The 26,279-nt window shown below is 39.7% G+C and overlaps 2 protein-coding genes across 3 annotated transcripts; both read left to right on the forward strand.

Annotated features, from left to right (window-relative positions):
* Positions 1-204: 204 nt before the first annotated feature.
* Positions 205-4,387, forward strand: LOC125177758 (mucin-5AC-like). Its single transcript, XM_047880104.1, has 4 exons — positions 205-275; positions 1,175-2,490; positions 2,954-3,775; positions 4,068-4,387. The coding sequence occupies exons 1-4, from the start codon at positions 205-207 to the stop codon at positions 4,385-4,387; spliced, it is 2,529 nt and encodes an 842-aa protein (XP_047736060.1).
* Positions 4,388-10,265: 5,878 nt separating this feature from the next.
* Positions 10,266-25,329, forward strand: LOC108667500. Of its 2 annotated transcripts, none has more exons than XM_018154532.2 (5): positions 10,266-10,524; positions 16,705-16,772; positions 21,282-21,601; positions 23,097-23,230; positions 23,913-25,329. In XM_018154532.2, exons 2-5 carry the CDS (start codon positions 16,724-16,726, stop codon positions 25,003-25,005), a joined length of 1,596 nt encoding a protein of 531 aa, XP_018010021.1. In that variant the 5' UTR covers positions 10,266-10,524; positions 16,705-16,723; the 3' UTR covers positions 25,006-25,329. The 2 variants fall into 2 exon arrangements, with proteins under 2 accessions (XP_018010021.1, XP_047736063.1); XM_047880107.1 differs by lacking the exon at positions 10,266-10,524 and adding an exon at positions 11,339-11,353.
* The last annotated feature ends 950 nt before the right edge of the window (positions 25,330-26,279 follow it).

Genomic DNA, 26,279 nt, shown 5'->3' on the forward strand with positions numbered 1-26,279 from the left:
GCGAAGCATAGTTTTTCGCAGCTTTTTCAGCTCTTTTATAAAATCTTGGACAATTCTTAAATGAATGAATTAGACATGAGAAAAACCTTCCATACCTGAATGAGATTATTCATAATAAAATAGTTTAAATTTAATGAATTGTTACCAATAAACTTGTAATAAATTTGTAACTGAAAGGCTGTACTGCGTGCGCAGGAGCTAAGCATGAGAGCGTCGCGCCTGTACCTGCTGGCGCTGTGGGCACCCGCCTTACTCGTCGCTGCCCCCACTACACGGTATGTGTGAATGTATACCCTCGCTACACATGCATGCCCCCGCTACACTTGTATACCTTCGCTACGCTTGTATACCCTCGCTACACTTGTATACCCTCGCTACACTTGTATACCCTCGTTACACTTGTATACCCTCGCTACGCTTGTATACCCTCGCTACACTTGTATACCCTCGCTACACTTGTATACCCTCGCATGTATACCCTCGCTACACATGTATACCCTCGCTACACATGTATACTCTTGCTACACTTGTATACCCTCGCTACACTTGTACACCCTCGCTACACTTGTATGCCTTCGCTATACTAGTATACCCTCGCTACAATTGTATTGAGTCGCTACAGTTGTTTACACTACATTACACGAGTAGTACCATGTATCATGCATTCGCTACATTACACGTGTTGCATCAAGTATTATATATTTTATCCACCCGTAATATTACCATATTGTATCAACTGAACGGTATATACTCGTATCATCATACAAATTGTATTAGGCTCCCACAATAGGGTATGCAGAACTATCTTCATTCAACGAATCCAATGCAGTTCACAACAACACTTATCTAAGACAACATAAATAATGTTATAATCGGTTAGCCCATATTGCTTGTCCCTCATAACGTGAAACATATAAGATTGTTTCATCTTCTGTTGATCAACTAATCTTTAAAGATATCATTTAACTTTGCTCATTCCGTTTGCTAATCTTAACTTGACAGACATTGTATTGGTTCGGACTTATTGTTTGTATCTGTGAGAGGGATTTACATGAAATAATTTGCATTTTGCATTCCATTCGCAGCCGATAATACATAGTTATTGACATATTTGTTTCGGATCGTACATATAATTTAATTATCATAAATTCGAATCGTTCCTTTCTCTTCCCAGGCCTCGTCTAGAGCTCCAGAGGAGCTACGCGGCTGGAGCCAGTGCAGAAATTTCATCGAAGTCCCAGGCTTCTGTACGGTGTCGGCTTCATCTTGGCGATACTGATTTGTGCCAAGACAACGAGACGCTGGCAACTGCGAACCACAATCTTACGCGTGATCTGCACGAAACTTTAGAGAAACCGATTCCTTCCTTACACGACTCGAAAGCTGGGCCTCCTCGAAGGCAGACAAAACAGCCCGTTGAAACCACTACTCCAAAGGTTGTCATCGTGACACCCTATTACGTTATGCGCAGTGAGAAAACGGAGGATATTGAAGCGACAAATTTTCTCAGCTATTATTCTAAGACCGTGCTGACTGTCAACGAGGTGAATCACAACAAAACTGTACTCCCTCTTTTAAGTAATTTGGATCCTGTCGGCAATGAAAGTACCACCAGTACGCAGTACATTCCAAGTAGCAATAGTACCAAAATTCCCCGGAAAAAAGGCAAAGTCTGGCCTCACACTAAGATGACAAAACCGCCTGTGCAAACCACTACTCCGAAGATTGTCATCGTGACACCCTATTACGTTATGCGCAGTGAGACAACGAAGAAAATGGACTTTGAAGCGACAAACTTTCTTAACTATTATTCTAAGCCCGCGATAAGCATCACGGAGGAAGATCAAAACAAAACTGAACTCCCTCTTCCAAGTAAGATGAATCTTGTCGGAAATGAAAGTAACCCCACCGGTGCCAAAATTCCCCGGCAAGGAGATATTCATGAGGCTGATACATTACCGCGACGCACGAGGCGTCCTGTTGCTCCCCAACCAAACAACACTCAAATTTCGGGACGTTCCAGGCACTTTCCATCCTGGATGAAATCTGTTCCTTACTTGGAAAACGGTGCCATTCTTTTCAGAAAGAAAATACAGAGTACCTCCACAGCTTCTGCAATAACTGAGAGCCGTAAAAGTGACGCTACTTTAACTAACTTCAACCATTCTCCGAACTTAACAATTTATTCGACAACAGAAAATATTCCAGTTATTTCGTCGTCCACTTTATCCACAAAGTCCAATTCGGTATCGTACAAGCCGAAATCATCGACTGCATCTCCGTCCGAGCAATCGACTGGAGGTTTCGTGAGCACGCCTTTTCCTCTGGACTCCCACAATGACGGTATTTCGACGTCTTCCGTAAGCACCAGCATCGCCGAAGAGCCTGAATCGAGCAGTGCCCGCAACGCCAAAAGACAAATCTCATCTTCAGCGCTTGGTGAATTCATCGTCACCACTCCTGCGAGCGACAGCGTTGAGAATCACTCAGGTAAGTTGGTGGGACAGACAGCTTGCTCATACATTCATCTGATGAAATTTTTGCGAAAAAAATTAATTTTACACTACCCAATCAAAAACAAATAAGTATACTAAAAATTTGTATTGTTCTGCATATAAACAGTTTATATTTTGTGAAATTGAGAATTTGGTCACGAGTAAGCGACAATCAAAGTTATATTATCTGTTATTTTTTCACACTGCAACCTGATGTGTATTTGCAGGCAACATAACGAAAATAAAAATCTCGTTGAAAGTGAAATTCCAGTGACAAAATATTTTTTGCTTGAGCTCCGAATTAATGTCCATCATTTGGGATTAAATCGAATTCCATTTATGAAACAATATTTTGTCGACTGTAAACCGCGAAAAAATAAGGCTTATATAAAAGTATAATCTGCATTTTCTCCTGGATGCCAAATTGCGAATCGTGATTAATTCTATCCTTCTCGTAGGTGCTCCCGTGATTCCAACCTCCACCCATCCTGGAGAATCTGATTTCACAAATTACGTCTCGGTTCTCAGTAACGAGTTGGGTGAATCTTCCGGCATGAACGCGACTTCGGAACCAAGAACTACCATTCCACTTCCAACGAACATAACAGCAACCCTCGGCGATAAGGAGGCTGAAGAAATTATGTTTGAAAGACAGGAAGAAAAGCCGTATGTGGAAGCAGCCACGGATCTTACTTTATCCTCTTCAATGACCACTGAACCTTCACGGATAGTTCATCGCAACCATTCTACCATAACCGAACTTGTGTTCGGTTCGACCATTCTACCGTTGATTTCCATAACCGAACTTGTGCTGCCACCTGCAAATGTCGTCAATTCCACGGAGCCACCCGAAGAAGTTCGAGGTTCCGATAACCTGATTCATCTAATGTCTACTCCTGCACCCGTTCGGCAGCGTACAATGACAACTACACTTAGGGTTCCCTATCTAACTCACTATCATGAAGAAGTTCCGACTGCCAGGAGAGTTCGTCTTTCACACGGAAATAATTTGCTCCTTCAGCCTCCCTTCGAAACGAATGCGGCTGCGACGAAGCAATTCTCTGGTCAGATCGAATCCGAACAATTGCGAGGCCTTTCCGAAACAAAATTTCCAAGCCAGAATCCAGCACCCGCTTTCAATCCCCCATTTAATCATCAAACAAAGCCTGTGTTTTCTCCAATGACCACCGGCAGATCCAAGATGACTTACGCACCACCCGCACCATACTATGTTCAAGTCAGAAAACCGGCAGCTGCCAGGAGTGAACCCTTCAATTACGGTTAGTATTTCTTTTTATTGGATTCCTTCTGGAAGTGAAATTGCTTGCTTATTCTCCAATGTTATTTACTAAACTTTAGCATCTTTCAGTTCCTAAATTTCAGTTAAATTTAATCATACGTTTTCCGCTTCGAATCTTACTTGATCCAACTTAAAAGAACTTTACCTTGTTTTCTCTTGATGGCAAGTTACTTTTTTCACGATTTTTTTTTTACAGGTCATCAAGTCACATTTGGTAAAATAATTTTGTTTTATCATTTTTATTGCATTAAATTTAGTTGATCAATTTCCAGGAAATGGATCTGCAAGTCAGGCAAACAAGAACAACTTGATCCATACAATGAAAAACATCATCAAGCAAGGGGCTGAGGCTGGGGCCGTCTTCAAGGAGGAAAAGCTCGCCAAAGCAAAGACAAATTTTGAGAAAATGCGACAAAGGTTCGGCAAAAATAGCAAAGGAAGTATACCTGCTTGGTCCATCACTACAAATTCTCGACATCATGCACCCAGGAAGGTTGTTCCAAGACTTCCTGGCGTCATCAGAAATGGAGTTCGTTCCGCTGCTGCTGTTGTCAATAACCTGGCCCAGAGGTACCGTCCTCATCGTCATTAAAGCAGGCATCGAGTAGAAGAGCTCCGAAACTAAAAACGATGTTCTGATTGCATTATCAAAATGTTCAATCAAATTTAAATTATATTTAATTATCTACTGGCATTGAATTAAATTTCATGTTTCAATATCATTTACTTTTACTCATTTCGTAACTTATACTATATTAAAATGCCTTTTTAAAAAAATTAGTGTATTTAAACGCTTTCTTTATATTGAATATAATTGTTTTCTTGTCGCCATGCTATAGAATCTTCTAGTCCTTGTAATCTTGCGACCCTCTCATCATTAATCTACCTGTAATCCCGGCATCACATCTCTCACGGTAGATCGCAGCCATGGTATCTCGGATCCACAAGGTACTTAGTATAAAAATATTACTATTAGTGCTATATATACTATATATAGTAGTACTACTAATATAGTACTATACTTGTACTATATTAGTACAAGTATTAAGATACTCAGTATTAATTTTTGCCTTATTTCTACATTCGCAGAACAAAACAATCTCTATTACACCTCTGTCTAATTCCGGGTATAATATTTTCCAGGAGTTGTATTCAAATGAGTCTTTTTAATTTATTTAAAGAATAACTTTGATCTTAAAATGACCATTGATTATCTCGTGATCGAGAATTGCTCAGGATAATGTTTATTAGCCGGTCCTACTTCTGTAGATGACTTACGATCAAAATTTATTAGTAAGAATATAGATAATAGGATAAGGAGTGAACATCTGGATTAGGAGGCAGTGATCTCAGTAGCGTAACTGCATATCAAACGGTAGTAAAACTGGTTTCAAATTCGCGTCAGTTAAACTGATCAAGTAATACACTTGGTGCTTTTGATTATTGCTTAAGTGACATTAGGACTTGCATATAAGGCTGTGATTATAATTAAACTTGCGTTATTAGTGTACGTCGATTCTTTAATTAATCCTGAACGTATTTTGTATATATTGTCTTTGTATATAAACTTGTTATTTAAATAAAAATTTTATAAAAGTGTTCTTTGTTTAACTTCTTCCTACATTAGTGTGCTTCTGTCTTTGGATAAAATTCGAAAATTCGAAGTCAGTTCATGACAAATGATTAGTATGTAAAAATTCGTTAAATCGCATCGGTTCACGCGGATAATTTAACATCTTTTTGGTGACGCTTGACTGACTAAAGGACCGTTGGTATCTTTAATGTCTACTGCACATTTTTTCGTCCATTTCACATCTTTTCCACCGTCAACTTCTTCCCAACTACAACGATTAAGAGGCCCAGTATAAAAAATATGACAATGCAATACGTGTAGCAATGTAGATTAGAAGTTGGCTACTTGATTAAAGAGGAACCAATTGTAAGTGAACTGAAGTATGCGTGGATAACGTGCTAAAAATGTCCGGTTTATCCTTTATGTAAAACGGAGATCAAATGTAACATCGCACGGCATGAAGATGCACGAATTCCAAAGTTTGCGGGCAAGTTCGGGGAAACCGGATAAAAATTGACGGAATTTTTCTTAATATTTACATTTAATTGTTGAGACAGAGACTCATCGTTGATGGCAGGGGCCGAGGCTATCGTCAGTTTTGAAGCGTCGTAGCACCGCGTATGACGATGCATACCGTATGACTTTTAGTATTTATTTTAATACTGAGTAGGATTTAAGCAAAAACTATCATTTTAAGCTCAATGAAACCAAATTGTTCTCAAGGTCTGAAATTTATTTGATGATTACTGATTCGAGTACATTTTAAAATTAGACCAGCTTAGAAATTTAATCTAAAAAACATTTCAAATTGATTCCAAACTCTGGCAAATTCAGGAATTCGAAATTTTCTCTGATAACTTACTTGTGCTCATATGTGACGAGTTTTAGTGGTGATGGTTTTTAAGGCAAAAAACTTTGAAATATTATGATTGTCAGTCCGAGTTTCCGTAGAGTTTTATGTGCGAGTCCTCATCCAAGTCTACCGACTTATTTGTCGGTAGACTTTAATTCCAGGTTAAAAAAATAAATATAAATAAATAAAAGACCAATATATAGTAGTTATTACCCTGCACGTCCTAGTCCCAGCACGTTCTCATCCAGCTCAGTGATCATCCAAGTTAGACTTCATCCAGCTCTGTCCTCATACGACAGCGTCCTCATCCAGCATAGTCTTCAGCCAGCTCAGCCTTCATCCAGCTCAATCCTCATCCAGCTCAGTCCTCATCCAGCTCAGTCCTCATCCAGCTCAATCCTCATCCAGCTAAATCCTCATCCAGCTCAATCCTCAGCCAGCTCAGTCCTCATCCAGCTCAGTCATCATCCAGCTCAATCCTCATCCAGCTCAATCATCATCCAGCTCAGTCCTCATCCAGCTCAATCCTCATCCAGCTCAATCCTCATCCAGCTCAATCAGATCATATTTATAGCTAAATTTTTTTCTTCTTGTCCTTGCAACTGGATACTAGGCATAAGTTGGCGGCACTGCAAGTCTAATCGTTCAAAATATTCGTCAAAAGGGCGGTCGCTTTTTGCCTCAGGTGGATCGAGCTATTATAGTGGCAGGGGCGAGCAGGCGTTAGATGTCGCCTTCTTATTAATAATGCAGACCAAAACTTCTGGTGTGACGATACGAAGAATTGCTGGTGTTCCTCGAATGAGGAAGGTTAGAGACTAGCGGAGTCCAGGGCCGCGGAGGCGCATACCAATTGTTGTTTCCAATGATCGGAAATGGGTAAGTAGAGCCCAAGTTTGACATGAGTGGTAAATTCAGTGTCTGATTTACAGTGTCGAGTTTAGTTTAGAATAGAAGCATTGATTAACTGATCGATTAACCGAAATTTGAGGAACTGTTAGAGCAGATAATACCGTGAACATTCCAGAACTAAAATTGCCTAACCTAACCTAACCTAGCCTAAAGATGATTGCTCCAGTGAAGTAAAGTGGCCAAAATTTGCATGGCGCTACTTGACCATCTGAGCAACGTAGCCAGTAGTGTAAGCTGTGTAACTATGAAAGTGTACATCAAAATAGAATTAATGCATGTCTCATCAACTAATCCTTACCTGTCAATTAAATCCAAAGTATTCTGTCAAGCATCGTTGGATGCTCACTCATACAAGGAATGTTTGAGAATGCATATGCAGGACGCCATGCCAAGGTGAACAACCCCACCACGCAGCCAGTCCCTGCACTCCGTATCTCCTGCTGCCAGATTCTCCGCCCGCGTGACTAACCTTACTATCTAAATCTCGTCCTCTGTCTCCTACTCGTTTAAAATTGCATTGTGAACCTGGAGGCAAGCCCAGTGCCCGCAGGTTGTCCTACTCCAGGAGTCTCACGCCTAAAGGCTGTGCAAATTTTCTCCAATCCAAGCGTGTGAGTATTTTAATTTTATTTTTATGAAATTACTTCAACTCTGCAGCTATCTCACGAATTTTGCTACTTAACCTGGAAAACGAGCAAGTGATGTAAAAGCTATAGTACCTAAACTTGCGACTGAATATGAAATAAAATTGTTTTTCAATGAAGTCCTAGAATGATAGTGTGAGTTATTGACATTTATTTTAATCTTTTCTTCTGGGAGACATATAATGTCGTCAATGCTATTCGTATCTAGTGGTTCCCGTCAGTCACGAAAGGGTTAAAGTGAATATCGAAGAATATTCAAGTTGAAAAGTTCATGAACAATTATGGTTCTGTTGCCTCTAAACTGAAGGTTAATGTACAACAATCAAAGGGTCGCGAGAGAGCAAATAGTTGCCAGACGCACGATGCTGCAAGAGTTGCTCGCTTGCTATGCGCTTCAAGGTTCAGTGGCTGCCTTCACCGCGATTTCCAGCAGCGCCTCCAACCAGTCCATTGCCGTTACCAGTGCCGTGCAGTTGATCGTGCCAGACATGTGCAATAGTTCTAGGTGACCTGGCAGTAAACGCTGGAAATCACTTTCGCTAAAATGATCGAATAAGGTACATTGTTGGGCNCATCGTTGAAGCTCCGAGTATGAACATCTTCAAAAACAGACTAGACGAAGCTATGCAGGAGCATATGTTCAGTCTTAAAATGCCTAGCAAATTACGGAGCAGGCAATAAGTCCAGCAGCTATCTCAATCAATCGTCAGCTTTAGAAAGATCGGGTTCCAAAGGCCTGATCCCTTGTGAATCAAGTCACGAAAAGTTCAAGAATCGGCAACAGGCCGTAGGCCTATTTCTTCAACGCCGACACTTCTATTCTATTCTATTCTAATCCAGCTCAGTCCTCATCCAGCTCTGTCCTCATCCAGCTCAGTCCTCATCCAGCTCAGTCCTCATCCAGCTCAGTCGTCATCCAGCTCAGTCCTCATCCTCTATAATAAATATAATAATAAAAAAACAATTATCTCTTATTATCAGTTGAACTGGCAGTTTTAGTTCTATTAAATCCAGTTTTCGTTTGATTGCAAAATTCGAGCAGCAACAATAATTGTGATCATATTTATAGCTAATTTTTTCTTCTTGTCCTTGCAACGGGATACTAGACGTAAGTTGGCGGCACTGCAAGTCTAATCGTTCAAAATATTCGTCAAAAGGGCGGTCGCTTTTTGCCTCAGGTGGATCGAGCTATTATAGTGGCAGGGGCGAGCAGGCGTTAGATGTCGCCTTATTATTTATAATGCAGACCAAAACTTCTGGTGTGACGATACGAAGAATCGCTGGTGTGCCTCGAATGAGGAAGGTTAGGGACTAGCGGAGTCCAGGGCCGCGGAGGCGCATACCAATTGATGTTTCCAAAGATCGGAAATGGGTAAGTAGAGCTCAAGTTTGACATGTGTGGTAAATTCAGTGTCTGATTTACAGTGTCGAGTTTAGTTTAGAATAGAAGCATTGATTAATTGATCGATTAACCGAAATTTGAGGAACTGTTAGAGCAGATAATACCGTGAACATTCCAGAACTAAAATTGCCTAACCTAACCTAACCTAGCCTAAAGATGATTGCTCCAGTGAAGTAAAGTGGCCAAAATTTGCATGGCGCTACTTGACCATCTGAGCAACGTAGCCAGCCAGTAGTGTAAGCTGTGTAACTATGAAAGTGTACATCAAAATAGAATTAATGCATGTCTCATCAACTAATCCTTACCTGTCAATTAAATCCAAAGTATTCTGTCAAGCATCGTTGGATGCTCACTCATACAAGGAATGTTTGAGAATGCATATGCAGGACGCCATGCCAAGGTGAACAACCCCACAACGCAGCCAGTCCCTGCACTCCGTATCTCCTGCTGCCAGATTCTCCGCCCGCGTGACTAACCTTACTATCTAAATCTCGTCCTCTGTCTCCTACTCGTTTAAAATTGCATTGTGAACCTGGAGGCAACCCAGTGCCCGCAGGTTGTCCAACTCCAGGAGTCTCACGCCAAAAGGCTGTGCAAATTTTCTCCAATCCAAGCGTGTGAGTATTTTAATTTTATTTTTATGAAATTACTTCAACTCTGCAGCTATCTCACGAATTTTGCTACTTAACCTGGAAAACGAGCAAGTGATGTAAAAGCTATAGTACCTAAACTTGCGACTGAATATGAAATAAAATTGTTTTTCAATGAAGTCCTAGAATGATAGTGTGAGTTATTGACACTGATTTTAATCCTTTCATCTGGGATACATCTACTGTCGTCAATGCAACTGCTATATCTAGTAGTTCCCGTCAGTCACGAAAGGGTTAAAGAGAATATCGAAGAATACTCAAGTTGAAAAGTTCATGAACAATTATGGTTCTGTTGCCTCTAAACTGAAGGTTAATGTACAACAATCAAAGGGTCGCGAGAGAGCAAATAGTTGCCAGACGCACGATGCTGCACGAGTTGCTCGCTTGCCTATGCGCTTCAAGGTTCAGTGGCTGCCTTCACCGCGATTTCCAGCAGCGCCTCCAACCAGTCCATTGCCGTTACCAGTGCCGTGCAGTTGATCGTGCCAGACATGTGCAATAGTTCTAGGTGACCTGGCAGTAAACGTTGGAAATCACTTTCGCTAAAATGATCGAATAAGGTACATTGCTGAGCTTCATTCTATCGTTTCATCAAAAGACGCAGAAGCTGCAGTGCGTCGTCGTTGAGGAACTCCCAAGCTATCATCACTGTCGCCCGTGTTTTCCAATATACTCCAAGACATCACGTCTTACAGGTAAATTGTCACGAGCACCACCACGAGTACGAATGCAACAAGCCACTCTTTACGGAAATTTGTTACTCCACAATACAGAGTCGAGCCGATGGAAACGTGACCAACGATTGAACTGCCAGACAGTCGATGTTCATTTAAGCTGTGCATTAATAAACCTAACCAAACACATTCAGTTTTAAATATTTCTATTCCTTTGTGTCTTCTGTGATATTTAAATGACTAAGAATTTTAATGTTTCATACTTTCTTCAACTTTAAATTCATCTATCAACAAAAGGCGATGCTGGTTAATGGGTGAAAATGTTTACATGTACTGGAGAACATAGTTCTTTTCACAGCGTTTATGTGTCGCCCCCTAAAGTAGACTAGTGGTGGTTGTGGCTGGGTATAGGTGCAGAAATGACCAAATTGGACTGGGGGTCATGTGGGGTCGAGTGGGGTCATGTCAAAATTCATGACTTCTACAGCAACTAGTTTTCGCTATATTAAAAATTTATGAATTTAATTCGATGCTGAATTTGTTCAGATTGAACTATGAGTAGATATTAAAATTGATTTATAAGTAAAACAGTATCGTTCAACTATTGAATCGCTAAACTCGGTGATCTCTACCCTCTGTTCAAACTCAGTGCCAAATCCCCCAAAATCAGTAAAAATAATTTTTTTATGCATATAATAATACTTAATAAACTTGTATTAATTTATTTTGCAATGATCAATATTTTCAAATCTCTCTGTGGTATATTGATTTTATGTTTCTCGACGATTTCTTTCAAGCCTAAGACTGCGTCAAAGGCAACCTTCACGTTGTTATTAATCATCGTTCCCTAGTGAGTATTCATTAAAATAATACTACTTATATCGAGCACCAAACTCGTTAATTCCCATGGCCTCTCATCACGGGCATATCTCTAACTAAGAAATTAAAAATTCAACCCCAAATACCGGACATGAAATTGTATGAACAAAATCTCCTTTCTACGCATAAATATTGTTAAAATATATGAGACTTAAGTATTCCAATTCCATTGGTACGACTTGATCATTATCATCCCACCTATTTAAAGCTATGTACTTGAGACGTATTACATTAGCGCGATAAAAAGAGGGAAGATAACATCTCTACTCAGAGAATCAAACTGGGAAGCTGACTGATGTTAAAATCATATTCGGTTGGGGTTGAGAAAATAAGCAGAAAATTCGTGGTTCTATGATTATTTCGGCATTCGAATTAACGCCGTCTTATAAATTGCTTCTGTCAATGAATGTTTCACATTTCGAATTCAGATCAGATTAAATGTAACTTATTTCAGGTCTAATAGATTGAGAAAAATGCATGCATTGATTTGCAATGCAAATCGTGCATTGATATGCACTAGAGCCGTTACGAGCTATGAAATCATATATATGTCAATGAGGGCAAATTTTGCCCAACTGACGATAAAAGGTCATCCTGAGAGTTTCAGCCCAACTACTGGGCCTAGCTGTAGGATTTGAGTTCATTGGTAACATTTATTATACAATGAATTATTTGAAACTCTTTGAGCCCTATTGTATGTTGCTCTAATTATGGTAACGACAATATTGTGCAGGGTATTGTGTGAAGTTGTGCAGAGTGTTTGCTCTGCACATGTTACAGACACTATATATGGTGCAGGGTATAGTGTAAGCTTGTGCAGAGTGTTTGCTCTGCATAGCATATGTTACAGACACTATTGTATATATGGTGCAGGGTATTGTGCGAGCTTGCGCCGATATTCATCTCTTTTAATTTCCAATAGTATAGTACGCTGACTGGCTGAATTGTGCGGCAGTTTGTCTGGCGCGCTGCTATCTTGCGCAATTTTGGACGTGGATAAGCACGTTTTTTTGTGATGCCCAAACGTCTCCTTATTTGACTAGACGATCGAGTCGTAAAAAGCTTCTTACTTTTTTCTCTTCTTAAAAATTGCCACACGAGAGACTTAAAAATAAGTCAACTTTTGTGAGTCATCAAGCAGTCTGTAGGCTCTTCAAGAACTAGTCCTTACAGTTACCGTTAAAATCAACTGCTCTGCTCCCCTTTATTCGAATAAATTAAATTAATGCGATCGAAATGTATAAAACATGCAGTCAAATGTGTGCGAATAGTTCAGTCACGATGAAGATATCGTTTCATATATACTTAGCATGCAGTCTTCAATTATTTGAAATTGATGTAATTCATGTAAGTCTAATTGTTAGATTGTCCACGCCATTATACCATGAAATGTGAATATTTATCTTTTTTAATTGTAATTATGAGTAGCATAATTCATCTTTTTTGAAACTATTGGCAAGCACACGATAAATTTGATATAAAAGTTTGACCTACAATTAGTCGTCTGCGCCTAAAGCTTAGAAGAAACGACCTAGACATTTAATTGGGTCTTCTGTTATAAATGATGTAGCCAACCTAGGTACACTAAAACCGCTGCTCATATATTCCAATGAATTTTAAAAACTATTTGAGTTACGAATCGTGAATTTGGTAATAACTCGTCCATATGCACGAACTTGACGATGCCTTTTCTCTGGTTCTCGTGACCCGTTTCCTGCTTCGGCTTCAGGCTCTCTCTCAGGTCTATCTTGCCAGTTCATCTCGCCGTAAAAGCATCTAGCGCTTTTCGCACCATAAAGAGTTTGCTTCATATTAAGGTTGTGCGCTTTGTGTTGATGTTTTTGGTTTTCATGTCGGTACACATGCACTGATTGGTATCCGAAATTAACCACGGAATGGAACAAGTTCGTGCGTATGGGCACCACTGTAACACCTGCATTATATGAAAGTGTTGGTTCATATCCATGTAATTGTAGCCACGATCTGTAGGTACGAAAGTTATACGAGGATTTATGGTTTAAAATGTTTTACACGCGTTAATAAATGTGACGTTTTAATTAGTCGACAATTGCTTCTTTATTTAGTAGAGTAGTGCACTTTATCCGAGTTACATTAATCGAGATAACTTGATATCGTTTACGCTGAGTTTATTTATTCTTGGAACATAGACTAGAATATTTTTATTCCATTTGTACTTTTAAATATCATTCCACTATCATCAGCCGTTACGCTGGGAATTGTCTTATTTAAAAAATTTTCGTTCAGCTTGACGTAAATACATTTACCTAAAAATATTTTGCACGCATTTTGTTGTGTTCAAATATTGTGTTCGAAAACGTACGTCAAAATTAATGTCAATTGTCCATTTAAATAGGAAGATTCGAATCCATTCAAACATTTCACTTATATTTGCGTGAGGGAAGAGAGAAAAGAATTGAAGCAATGAGATGAAAATCGCTGCTTGAATTTTCATTTTGGTTTTGGCCTCCTCATTGCGCCTTTTTAGCGCATTTTCTCATTTATGGAAAAAGTGCACTATTGTGCTTGCCATGTCCGTCTGTCTGTCTGTCCGTCCGTCCGCGACATCAAGTTTTCGTCGATGAGAAAATGCGCTCTGTGTCACTCACTGCAGTGAGTACTGAGTTACATTTTTTAACATACAACCCCGAACCTCTCCTATAACATTGTTTAGCTACACTAATCGTGCCTCATTTCACACATTTCTACACATTTGCCACATCCCCGACGCAGGTTCATGTCCCGACACGCCCAGCGGTCAGTCAGTAATGTGGCCACATGCCGCCGCGTATCCTGCATACGTAACGCGTTGAAAGTAGCAGCGCCCGAGCAGCCTTGACGTGTTCTGTAGCCTCCGTCACTTCACACTCACTTCGTAGCGTGAGCTAGGGCCAAGAAGCTAACAGTCACTTCGCTTTTGATGACGCTTTTATTTTCATAATTTTATGTGTATGCTCCCCTTCACGGAGGCATTGATGTAATTTTTACATTTGTCAAAAAGTGAAGAGTGGAATAATTTTAGAGCTAGATTGAAGGATTGAAAGATGCTCTACTTTTTTATATATGAATTTATATAAAAAGTTATTGCACCAACATTATTAGCGCATTTTCTCATTTATGGAAAAAATGCACTATTGTGCTCGCCATGTCCGTCCGTCCGTCCCTCCGTCTGTTCGTCCTTGACTTCAAGCTTACGTCGACGGGAAAATGCGCTCTCTGTCACTCACTGCAGTGAGTACTGAGTTATCTTTTTTTAATTGATGGTATACTATTGCACCCTTGAAGCCATGCCACTGCTGAAATTGGCTGTAAGTATCATGGCTTCAATCATGACCTTTCATGATTGAAGTCCAGCAGTTGTGTTTGACGTATAGCCTTCAGGTGCGACGTTGGCTTCCTGACGCGGTAGTGCACTTCGCTTCTAACAAAAACAACGCGAGTGTTGCGCGGGATCTCCTAATTGTAAACCACTTTATTTTTTCGACGCTGATCTCAAAAAAGGTACATTAATTCTCTCATACAAGAAGGGTTAAATTTTTACTCTTTTCACAGCATATTAGTAGTTGAACTGCTCGTACCAGCCAGGGCTCGAGACGAGCCATAAACGCGGATGCGAAGAAATAGGCGTCGAATTGTTCGAGTTCTTGGTTCCATCATACGTGGTTTGGCAATGGCCTTTGGTGTCATGATTTATTTTATTTATTGACTCTTCAATTACATTCATTGGTTCGCTCTCACACCTGTTTCTATGAGTGACTCGGTCGGAAACCTATTTATTGTACGTTCTTCGGGTGTTCATAAATATTTAATTTTAGGTAACATGAAAAATAAATTTCTTGAAATGTTTGAATGTTGCAGTTGTTAACATATAATATTACTTTATTCTTTACCGATTGCCATCGATAGAGTGCATTTTTTGAAGTATCAAAAATAGGGTAGTACTCGGCCATTTGCTCAGAGAAGACACCGTTAAAATAATTAGCGTGCAGTCATTACTGGTCCTCGAAGAACGTTGTAGAGACGCGATGCCGAGGTAGTTACTTCAGCTAAAAAGCAGCGCGTCGTTATAACTGTTTGTCAAGTTCATCGTCGTCATTAGGAGCCCTCAAAAAATAATGGTAGACCTTGATTTCAAGAGCTCATGTATGACAAGAAAAACTTAGCCCCGACGCATTTGGGTCAGATGTGCATGCGACTAGCGAGAGGTCGATGAATGTGAATTTTGATTCCTGCGACACGTGGACGTTTCTTTTTGTATGAATAAGCCATCGAAAGGTGTGCACTTTTGAAATAGTACCAGCTATTTTTATCTCAACAATTTAATTCAGTGAGACCAAAGAAAAGCATAATCGACTGAAAACAACCAAACGGTTGTTTATTAATCAATCGATTAAATGTAACAAATTAATGAACGGTGCACATCGATTGTCACATGACGTGGTTCACATGGCCGAAGTCACATGATGGGAGTAACATGATGGTATCGCATGACAGAGGCCATTTAACAAGTGTAACCTAGTAAGCAAATCATATGCCAGGGGTTACAACGAGAGGTCAAATAGCGGGAGTAACATGCCAGAGGTCACAATGAGAGGTCAAATGGCGGGAGTAACATGATACGTTGCCGGGTCAAGATAAAATCTTGATAATATAGCAGGAAATAACTTAGTCTTGTAGAACGAGTAAAATCTTGATTAAATAATCGTAAATAATTTAGCGTAGTAGAACGATTAAAATCTTGATAAATTTTTCTGAACATATTCTTACATTCTAATGTTGGTTCATAGATATTTCTGATCGTTATTGCATACTTTTCAGTTGGTTCATAAATATTTATGATTATAGTCGTACTATATTACAACACTTCTCTTTAACGTCAATTCTTATTTGTTAGTTTGTCTGCTACAAATCTCCTAATCAATATTTAACACACATCTAATTGTCCAATCGATCTGAAATTTTGCACACTTACGTAAAGTTGGAGACAATGCTTGAATCAAATGACAGAATAAATAAAATTAAAAATTAAAAAAATCAATTTATAAAAAATTAATTTTTTTCGATATTTACAAATAAAATTAGCAATTTAATGTACATGTGTAATATCGGAGACACTGGCCTCTTTGGAAGTGTTGCCTTTAAAAGGAAATTTTTAAACTCATATTATTCTTATGTTTGTTCATGAATATGTATGAACATATCCGTGTATTTCCATGTTTCATGAATAGTTCTGATCATAATTGTATATTGTTATATTTATCCATAACATTTCTGAACATAATGACGCACTTGGTAACCCTACAGGACGACACCGAGGGCAGCGATGAGCGGCAGCGGCGGTTACCCGCGCCTGGGCAGGCGTTTCGCCACAGGTGCGTGGGGGGAGGAGGAGTGTATGTGGGATTGCAACTTTTCTCGTATGTTCAAGCCTTTTATTTATTTTTAAACAACTATGCACCAGCGCACGAGCTGAAATAACAAACTGGGCCGAGATAATAGAAAATTAAAATGGAAACTCGAATTTTATACAATTTGTCATGCTTTTCACAATATTCGAATAAAACTATTTATGCTATTTTTAATTTGCAATTACTACGATCTTCTTGTGTTATCAACGTATTTTCTTCCTGTATCGACACTAGGTGAATTTGGTAAACGAAAAACGATAACAAGTTTTATGTGCGCGAAATGCTGCGTTATCAAGCTGGGCAATTTGTACAAAACTGTCCTCATCTCCCCGCTACCCCAGCCAAGCTATAAATATTGTTTATAGTTAATCCAGAGAATTCCCAGCTGAATTACATTCACACCTTCGAACTTAAACTTGAATACACAAAAATACGTTACGAAATATTTTATTCTAAAAACATTCCTTACATACTAGACAATATATTAGCTGACAGGTCTAGTCTCTAGTGCCCCTGCAGTCAGTGCAGGTCTAGTGTCCTGCAGTCAGTGCAGGTCTAGTGCCTCTGCAGTCAGTGCAGGTCTAGTGCCCCTGCAGTCAGTGCAGGTCTAGTGCCCTGCAGTCAGTGCAGGTCTAGTGCCCTGCAGTCAGTGCAGGTCTAGTGCCCCTGCAGTCAGTGCAGGTCTAGTGCCCTGCAGTCAGTGCAGGTCTAGTGCCCTGCAGTCAGTGCAGGTCTAGTGCCCCTGCAGTGTGGCTGCCGCAGGCTAGTCGCTGAGCAGCAGGCGGCCGCAGGCCATAACGCTGCCTCCGCGCTTCCTTGATCACCTCCAAGTTTTTATCTGATCTACAAAAACGAATTCAATCAATGCTGCACATCTGATAGATGTAATTTATCTTCTTTAAAATTGCTTCTATGAAAATTATTTTTACTTCCTTGAATTTTTTTCCATATTTTGATTAACTCAGGTTAATTATTCTCAATATCAAAGTTTAAATGAGGAATCTCACGTAAAAACGCGTATTTGAATGAAAATAGTCTTGCAAATCACGATTATTTTAGAAGATGTGGTCCGGCTGAGGCTGTAAACTCATGCAATGACTCGGCAGTAACAACGTCGTGTGAGATCTCAGTGGTTGAAAGCCGGAGTTGGTAGAGGATTTTTGCTAACAAAAAATTCGATACCATGAAAAGTCCTCAGAAAATTAAAATGCAAGATTGCTTATTCGTTTTCCTTTTTACCACGTAAGTACGTCGACCCTGAACAGCGCGTCGTTGTTTCTATATCCTGCAGGTGACGCGATTTTGCTTGACTGTTGCTTTCTTGCTTTCCTTTCTGCTTCTCAAAGCTAGAGAACCTAAGACGGTTTTCTTTCTTGCTTGATCATAACTGCAGGGAGATATCGTGCTTATTAATCACGCATTGCATTCTCTTACTTGTACTGCTAAGGCATTGACGAACAAGTTTACACAGCATGAAATGCCTGACATGTGCCTCAATTTTCATTAACGTCCATAGCTCGATTTCGTTTTTCTTATGAAATGAACTCGTTCAAAATATTCCCATAGCATTATATCAGAAGATTTGAAAGTACCGCTTCTGAAAAGCTCGGCTTAAAATTCAAAAGCACGGTTTACATTCGGCAATCATTTTCATCCAGTTCTAAGCCACTTTGAATTTGGCTTATACCTCTAGTGAAAATTCAACATATTTTATTCCTACCCGTCTCCTAACCCTGATCATGTTTGATTTCAACCGCCTTGCAAATACTCTAATCCAGGCTATTTATAGGGAGCAACACAATCTCAATGCACTTAATCATGTGTTTTACCAACGTTGTGAACAAATATTACACTGAACTAAATATAGATAAGAGATTGTAGGAGCTGTGTCTCACTAATAATGCATTTTGCGTTGCGTATAAGCGCGTATTAAGAGTATTTGAACAAGATGTGCCTGTATTTAAACATAATAACGGATCATCAGTCCACTCTCAGTTCGCTGTCCAGCCTGGCTCACGGGAACAAGAGCAGCTGTCACGACTGCGGAGAGAGCTTATGTCGTGCGCTGCGGTAGACAGAGAAAGTTCTCACAGCGACTCAGCTCATGCGAAACAAACAACAGAAACTTTTTGGAATTGTTCCCACTTCCTCTTGAGCCAATATTCTTCCTGGATGTCAGTCTGTATTGAGAATTCATAATGCTCGAAAAATTGTTTCATGTGGATAGCAATTCAGAGACATTTTCAATCGTACTTTCTAAATAGAAACCTCAGTAGATGCTTAATCTAAAGTAATATGAACTATACCAGTGATAGGTCGATAGTGGATAGTTTTGGGACATCTTTATTTAGGGCAGATAGAAATAGCACTTGGGCGCTAAATTCAAAGTTGTAAAGAATTTCGTTCCTAGAGCTGTTGTACCATTTTGGATTGCTATGCTAGACCAGCATATAAAGGATAGACAGGCCTACACGTCTGAGTGGATTGCTGCTGAAATCGGCTGTAATAGCCGATAAAAAAAATAGCCGATCGGCTGTAATTGCCGTGTTAGAAATATTAAAATGAAAATTAAAAATGCATAGCGTATCTACTTAAAACGGCATTATTTTCTCTAAAATTTTGAGCTAAAATAATGTGGGTTTGGTTATTTCGCGTGTTATAAATAATAAAATCAGAATTAAAAATACATAGCGTATGTGTATTAAGAATCTTACACCGGCTTACAACCATTGAAATCTCACACGACGTTGTTTCAGTCGAGTCATACATATCTGTACAGATATCAGCAAGCAACGGTAGACGGCAAGTGTAGTGTCTGCTGGAACAAGTCGCTACTCCCTGGAGCACCTATAAGCTGTGAACCAGTGAAAGCATTCGCTCAGTCGCGCCTAAAACGATCGGTGTTTGTCTGCTGCGAGACTAGCGCTGTGAACATCCGAGGAGTTCGTGTTGCTGGGAGTGTTTCTGCAGCTTCGTCTAGTCACTCTAGAGGCTAAAACATGAAATATTTAAACATGTGTAACTTATGAGAGGCATGGACATGTGCGTAATGTTTGTGCACTTCCATTTTAATCTTGAATCTGTAGTAACCGCCAAAGAATTTTGATAGGCAAGAAAGGGAAACACGTCGAGAATAATAAATGCCAAACTGAATAGCTGACCCATGTTTGGTGACGTCATAAGTGGTGCTCGTGGAGTATATATTGAACAAATCTCAATCTCATCACACGCATGTCGTTTAGTAATCACGAAGTATCCACAAAATTGAAATTTTGCCACGAATTTAAGTGCAATGCAACTCCGCATGTGCACGGATTACATTTTCAACGAACGATTAAATATTTTTCTGGATCTAGCTAAACACATTTCTCTCTAGTACTCCCAAAGCGAAGGCTGTTTGACGAAAAACACAGCCAGAGCAGTAATGGCAACGGCAGCCAGAGCAGTAATGGCAACGGCAGCCAGAGCAATAATGGCAACGGCAGCCAGAGCAGTAATGGCAACGGCCGCCAGAGCAATAATGGCAACGGCGGCCAGAGCAGTAATGGCAACGGCCGCCAGAGCAGTAATGGACCTGTATAGTTGCAGACCTGAGTCGTGATCATATTCAAAGTATTAGGTAATGATATGAAAGGCAGCGCTGAATCTGTGTAAATTAAATTCATAAGAAACATGGACTAAAAACTTCTACTTGCCAGACTACAGAAGTACGCTTCATAAAAATCACTGTGAATGCAAATTTAAATATTACTTACTGGCGGATCTTTTTCCCCAATTCTTTTCCTTCATCACGCATCTTTTGATTTGGAATTAGATGCAATTTAAGTCATCGTGCTGCTGCTACTTTACACGTAGAGCTCAGAAGAGGTTTTCCGAGAATCAATGAGATCAGTACATGGCCTAATCTCGATTACAATGACCATGGTGGCTATTCCTCGCAAGCGAGAAACCATTCATGTCTGAATGCCTGCATAGGGCACTTGCAAAAACATGCATTCGCCTTTTCACACTAGGGTGCCGTTCAAAGCTGTCTGTGCGGCCACGATGGTCGGTAAACCTGTTCGCAACTCGCCACTCCCAGCTGAGAATAACTGCCTTCAATGATATGTCAAAAGGTCACGTGCGCCCATTGCTTATATTGTCTAGCTTGTCTGCTGTTTTTAGGCCTCATCGTACAACAGTGATGGCTAATTTCATTAACGATTGACTTAGGCTATTATATTGTAAAAATGTTTCCAGCTATTCTGTTCAGCTTCGCAACTCATTCAAAGATTTTCTTACCTAAATTCGGAACCCAGAGCAGCTGAGACGGTTTTTCTATTCTTGAAGGTGTTATTTGTTGAATAAATGTTCGCTTCGGAGGGTAAATTTTTTTCTTTGATTTTAATCCTAATAATTTCTACTTGCCATTTACGCACCAACACATCATATTTAATAACAGAATTGTTTTCTTTCTCTTGTAATATTCTGCAGGAGTGTGCCTGGCTGTGCTAATACTCGCAATTCTTGCTCCTGCCGAAGCCCAGAAGAAGAAAAACAAGAACAAAGCCGAGGCAGTAGATGCCCCAGCCGCCAACATAACGGAAACTTTGGAAGACGATAAACCAACTGGTCCTCCGCTGACCGGAGACCCCCAGAAAGACTACATCTATGACCCCAACCTTCCTCATGAGCTTATCGGCTATGACCTCTCGAACTACCCCTTCTACAAGCGCGTCCCCAAAGAGGGGCACAACTTCACGTGCGACGACAGGCACGACGGCTTCTATGCGTCGGTGCCGCACAAGTGCCAGGTTAGTGCAGGAGCTGTAGGTTGTTCTGTCGGGTGACAACTTCACTTCTCGTGACGATTAGCGCTTAGATGATCTCGTTCGACTTATATTTCTTTGCTTGAATGAAAAGTAATTGATTAAAATTCCGTGTTTTGTCCTAATTGATTCACATAATTTTATCAATCAAATTTATTGTGAACGTGTTTCGTAAAATTTGCAAACATTTTGCAGCTGTGATTATTTTTCTTTACGGTCACAGTAAGAATTCACAAATACTCTATTGTAATTAATTTATGGTTGATTCGAAGAAAAGATTTACATTTTAATCATGTTGGTCAGACGGGAACCAAAATATTATCATTGTAACTTTACATTTAAATGAAGATTTGTTTGATGAAAGATTCCCGACGATCCCTTCAAGCTTGAGCGGTTTATTCCCAGCAGTGATTTGAAATAAATAATTTATTTAAATATGATATACAACTGTCTCGCCGAAAACGTTTTAGAAATTTAATTATTAGATCAACAAAATTACGTTTGTCAGCTCTGTACTAGTCTTTCGCGACGCATAGCAGTAATGAAGCTTGTTCTTCATCAAGTTCGTCTCACCTTCACAAGCAATAATGTCCGGTGTCAATCTGGCGTCTCATTCTATTATAAATATATTATAATTATATTCTAAGATTGGACACCGACAATAACTTAAAACGTGGTTAAGTAAGGGCAACGAATTATTAGCCCATTTAAAAAGATGGTTAATAGTAAATTGCTGGAAGCTTTTCAAGAAGTTTTACTTAACTAAATTTGAGGTAAACTGAATGAGAAACAGAAGCTTCCAAACATAGACCCATTTGAGACCAGTGGTTTTCGAATTGCAGCGCTTCCATATAATCAAGTTTCGTACAGCTCCCGACGAGCAGTTTTTTTTAACTGGGTTCTGTAGGTGTTCATTGAGGTCTGCTGTAACATTAAGAGGGATGGTCTTCCCGAACAATTTGATTTCAAGACCGATGGTCTCTCTCAGACAACTCTTACTTACGGCTAGGCCTGTCCTTTGCTGAAGATTTTTCTCATTCTCGTTCAAAAACATCATTACTTGTGAGGCAGTACCTCTTGAAACTCAAACAATCGGGAAGTTTTTGACACACCCTGCAGCATCTTCCGTACGAGCACCAGCAATTCGGTCTGAAGTCTGAATGTTTTGTCATTTTATAAGGTTTTAGAGTAAAATATAGGCTATAAAATCTAAAATATCTGTAAAAAGCATAAAACATCAATTATCAGCAATAATAAGTAATAATACATTAAAATATGTCAAGCTTTAAAGAAGTGGCCAGAGTTCAGAGTACCAGGATTGTAGCGGGTGTTCGATCCCAGGGAGAGAGGTTGAGGGTTCGATTCCAACTCTGTGCGATAGCTGGTCACGAAAAATGATATTCAGTACCAGTTTAATTAAACTGAAATTATTACCTTCAAATATATTATTATTAATGTAGCACCTGGTATATTTGTGCAGGTGTACTACAACTGCCTGTTCAGTCAGCGGTACGACTTTCTGTGCCCCAACTACACCGTCTTCGACCAAGTCAACTTCATCTGCCACTACGCGAGCGAAGTGGACTGTAACAACTCAGAGCGATATTATGCCAGGTAACACTCATGCTTGGAACCTAGTACATAACGTGAACACAATTACGTTCCATGCAAAACCGTCTATAGGTCGAAATACCATTGGAAATTTTTCATTCATTTTAAAGGAGATACTGGAGCTGAATTTTTGCAAGCTTGGAAGTTGAATAAGAAACTCAGAGTTATTAGGAATAATATATTTTCTCGCTTAACGCTTGCATTATAAATTTTGTTATTTTCTCTGTGCACAATCATTTTTTCTGAACAAACCATGAGGAAAACCATTCTTTCAATTTTGACTGGCCTCATGAGTCGTTGAATGCAACTAAACTCATATAAAGGTCAATATTCATCGACAGCTTTACCATACAAGTTTTCAGACTCCCTGAACTCATGCTTTGAGAAAAATAAATGTCTTGTAAAGCTAGGTTCCAAAATATGGCGAATAAATGAGAAGTTTTTTCAATGTCCATAGCATTATGTTGACGCTTTCAATAAAAATTCAAAGAATATTTGTACATTAAAATAAAGTTAAACGTGAACTAATTATGACTCAGTAATTAACCCAAACGTTCCGAATGTATGATATGGTTTTCTTGTTTCTACCGTATTTTGGAGCTGTGAGCAAAACTTTCACTTATTGCATCGAATAATAAATAGCTCTGAGCGTTTCCTAAGAGTGCTGATGTAATTTTGTACACAGGAATGAGGAACTCTACGTGACGACCACGACGACAACACAAGCACCGAAAATCGTTTACTTGGACCGCCCGCGCCCTCGGCCTCTGCGGCCCTTGAACAGACAACCAAATCTTCCCAAGAGACGTCGTCCACAAATCAGAGTGGGGCCAAAAAATAACGCAGGTGCCAAGGACCCCGCGCCGGTGGAGACGGCTGACACCGTCGACACGGCTAACGACTACTATGATACCGCAGACTACTATGCTGACGAGAACTACGATGATTACTACTACGATGACGCAGCCCAGACTACAACAACATCTACAACCACTACAGTGAGGCCCCTCAAGAGGAGGAATAGGCCTGGAAGTGGACCTAGACGGGGAGGGACAGGGGGAAGGAGACGCCAGCGACCGAGGCAAGACGGAGTCAATGGAGGAGGTGGTCGACGACGAAGAATAAGAACCTCGACCACAACTGCCGCACCTGTAAGCTATGACTATTATGACGACTATTACTACGATGACTACGAGGCAGATCAAGGTCAGAAAATTAAAAATGAACCGGCAATACCAACTACAACGACTACTGCAGAGCCGCGGGTCAAACCCGGACAAAGACGTCGACCCAGTTTTCAAAGAGCTCAAAACATTCCAGGAGAAGAACCTGAGAACACAGAGGCTCTTCCCCTAATAGATCCTCTGGAAACCACTAGAGAGGAAGCACCTGTTGCTCCTAAGCCCGCTGAGGCTGAATCACCTGCAACATTAGAGGAAACACCGACTACGAGTGGACAAATTAGGAGTCAAAACAAACCCACTGCCCAGCGTATCCGAACTCGGCCAGTCAACTCGAGAGGGTTCGCGGTCGTTGACGGAGGTGCAAATGCCGAAACTATTGTCGACGAAGCTATTGTTACTGAACCTAAAGAACCTGCTCAGGAAAGTCTGCAAGACCGCAGGCAGAGGTTAGGACTATCGCGCAGAGGGCCGCCCGCGTCTACAATTCAGGCCGACGCAGCCTCCACTCCCGTGGACGACTCTGTGGCGCTTGAGGAAGAAGAACCTGTTCCTCAGGCTGGTAGAGGCTTCGGTGGGAGAAGGTCGAGATCATAGATATATAGTTATAGTAGTTTTCAGTTGTTTTAACGTGTATAAAGGCTATTATATTGATTGAATATGAAACACATGACGTTAACATACTTGATATTCACTAAAAACCGCTGGTTTCCTGGAGAAACTCGAATGGATGCGAATTTATCAATGTACTTTTATACAAATTTAATGCGATCAACGCATAAATCCTTTCCATTGTTATAAGCTCTCTGTAACACAACAAATTGTCAACCTTTCGAAATTAACAAGCCCTCAGTTATGTAATTTTTGCTATTTCATTATCATAAACTCAATAAGACTTAGTATTTCTGTAAAAAATTCTGTAAAAAGCCTCTGTCATTGTCAAATTTAGTTTCAATTTAAAAGCTATTCAGGATGTTTAAAAAACATATTTTCTTGTTCTTCAAACCAATGCGCAGTTTAAATTAATACGCATTTCTAGAGTACAGTATTTTGAAAATTAAATGAGTCACTTCTCTGAAACATCTCTGATTATGCTCATAATAAACGAATAATAAAATTTACCTCTAGTTTGAATTTTTCAACCTAACCTCGTTGGAGCTTACATGAATGCTGTATTTCAGAGTTCATGATAACTTGAGAGTTTGTGTGTGTAATTGACTATAGCCTCGCATCAAGTTCAAGTTGTACTTCAGACGTTAAGTCATTTTTTGGAGATATGTATTGAAAATTTGTACGAGTAATTTCAACACGTTTCCATAGTTACCTTCGTATTAGCATGTTATCGAGAAAATCCGATATAAGACAATTTCTCATATAGGATCATTAGAATTACATGGGCATAGGAATTAACCACCTTAAATACGACAAAAAATACATTCATTATTCCGATACCATTTACATCCGTGTTCCAATGATATTAACACCTGATTATATCGTCACGAGCAACAATATAGCCTTAAGAATCTGTTCAATATTACCGACATATCCATTGTGTCAGTTACCCCGCCTTTGCTTCGAGAGTTGAATTGTGATAGCAAGTTAATTCAAACAGTGGATTAAATTCTTTTAGAGGTATCAACATTTCCACAGGCCAATTTTCTTTGACCATATCCCAATAAATAAAAAATGTCAAATATTACTTTATTGCAAGTTATTTAAGTAATGAACTCGTCTCTATTTGGCAAGTTTAAAAATTTAATCATATGAGTGAATCATATCATATGAATATAATTTTACGATATGTAAATAATCACGAGAATGTAAGATTTCACTAGCTTCATTACCTCAATTTTCTCTTGCAAGATACGGCA

The sequence above is a fragment of the Hyalella azteca genome, unplaced genomic scaffold (assembly GCF_000764305.2).
Source record: "Hyalella azteca isolate HAZT.00-mixed unplaced genomic scaffold, Hazt_2.0.2 contig4657, whole genome shotgun sequence".
Taxonomy (NCBI): domain Eukaryota; kingdom Metazoa; phylum Arthropoda; class Malacostraca; order Amphipoda; family Hyalellidae; genus Hyalella; species Hyalella azteca.

Bases quoted from the DNA above. Each gene is read 5' to 3' on its own strand.
- LOC125177758 (XM_047880104.1), top strand. From the start codon at position 205: ATGAGAGCGTCGCGCCTGTACCTGCTGGCGCTGTGGGCACCCGCCTTA. The intron at 2,491-2,953 runs GTAAGTTGGTGG...TCCTTCTCGTAG, and splicing joins CAGCGTTGAGAATCACTCAG to GTGCTCCCGTGATTCCAACC. The intron at 3,776-4,067 runs GTTAGTATTTCT...ATCAATTTCCAG, and splicing joins GAGTGAACCCTTCAATTACG to GAAATGGATCTGCAAGTCAG.
- LOC108667500 (XM_018154532.2), top strand. From the start codon at position 16,724: ATGAGCGGCAGCGGCGGTTACCCGCGCCTGGGCAGGCGTTTCGCCACA. The intron at 16,773-21,281 runs GTGCGTGGGGGG...AATATTCTGCAG, and splicing joins GGGCAGGCGTTTCGCCACAG to GAGTGTGCCTGGCTGTGCTA. The intron at 23,231-23,912 runs GTAACACTCATG...TTTTGTACACAG, and splicing joins TCAGAGCGATATTATGCCAG to GAATGAGGAACTCTACGTGA.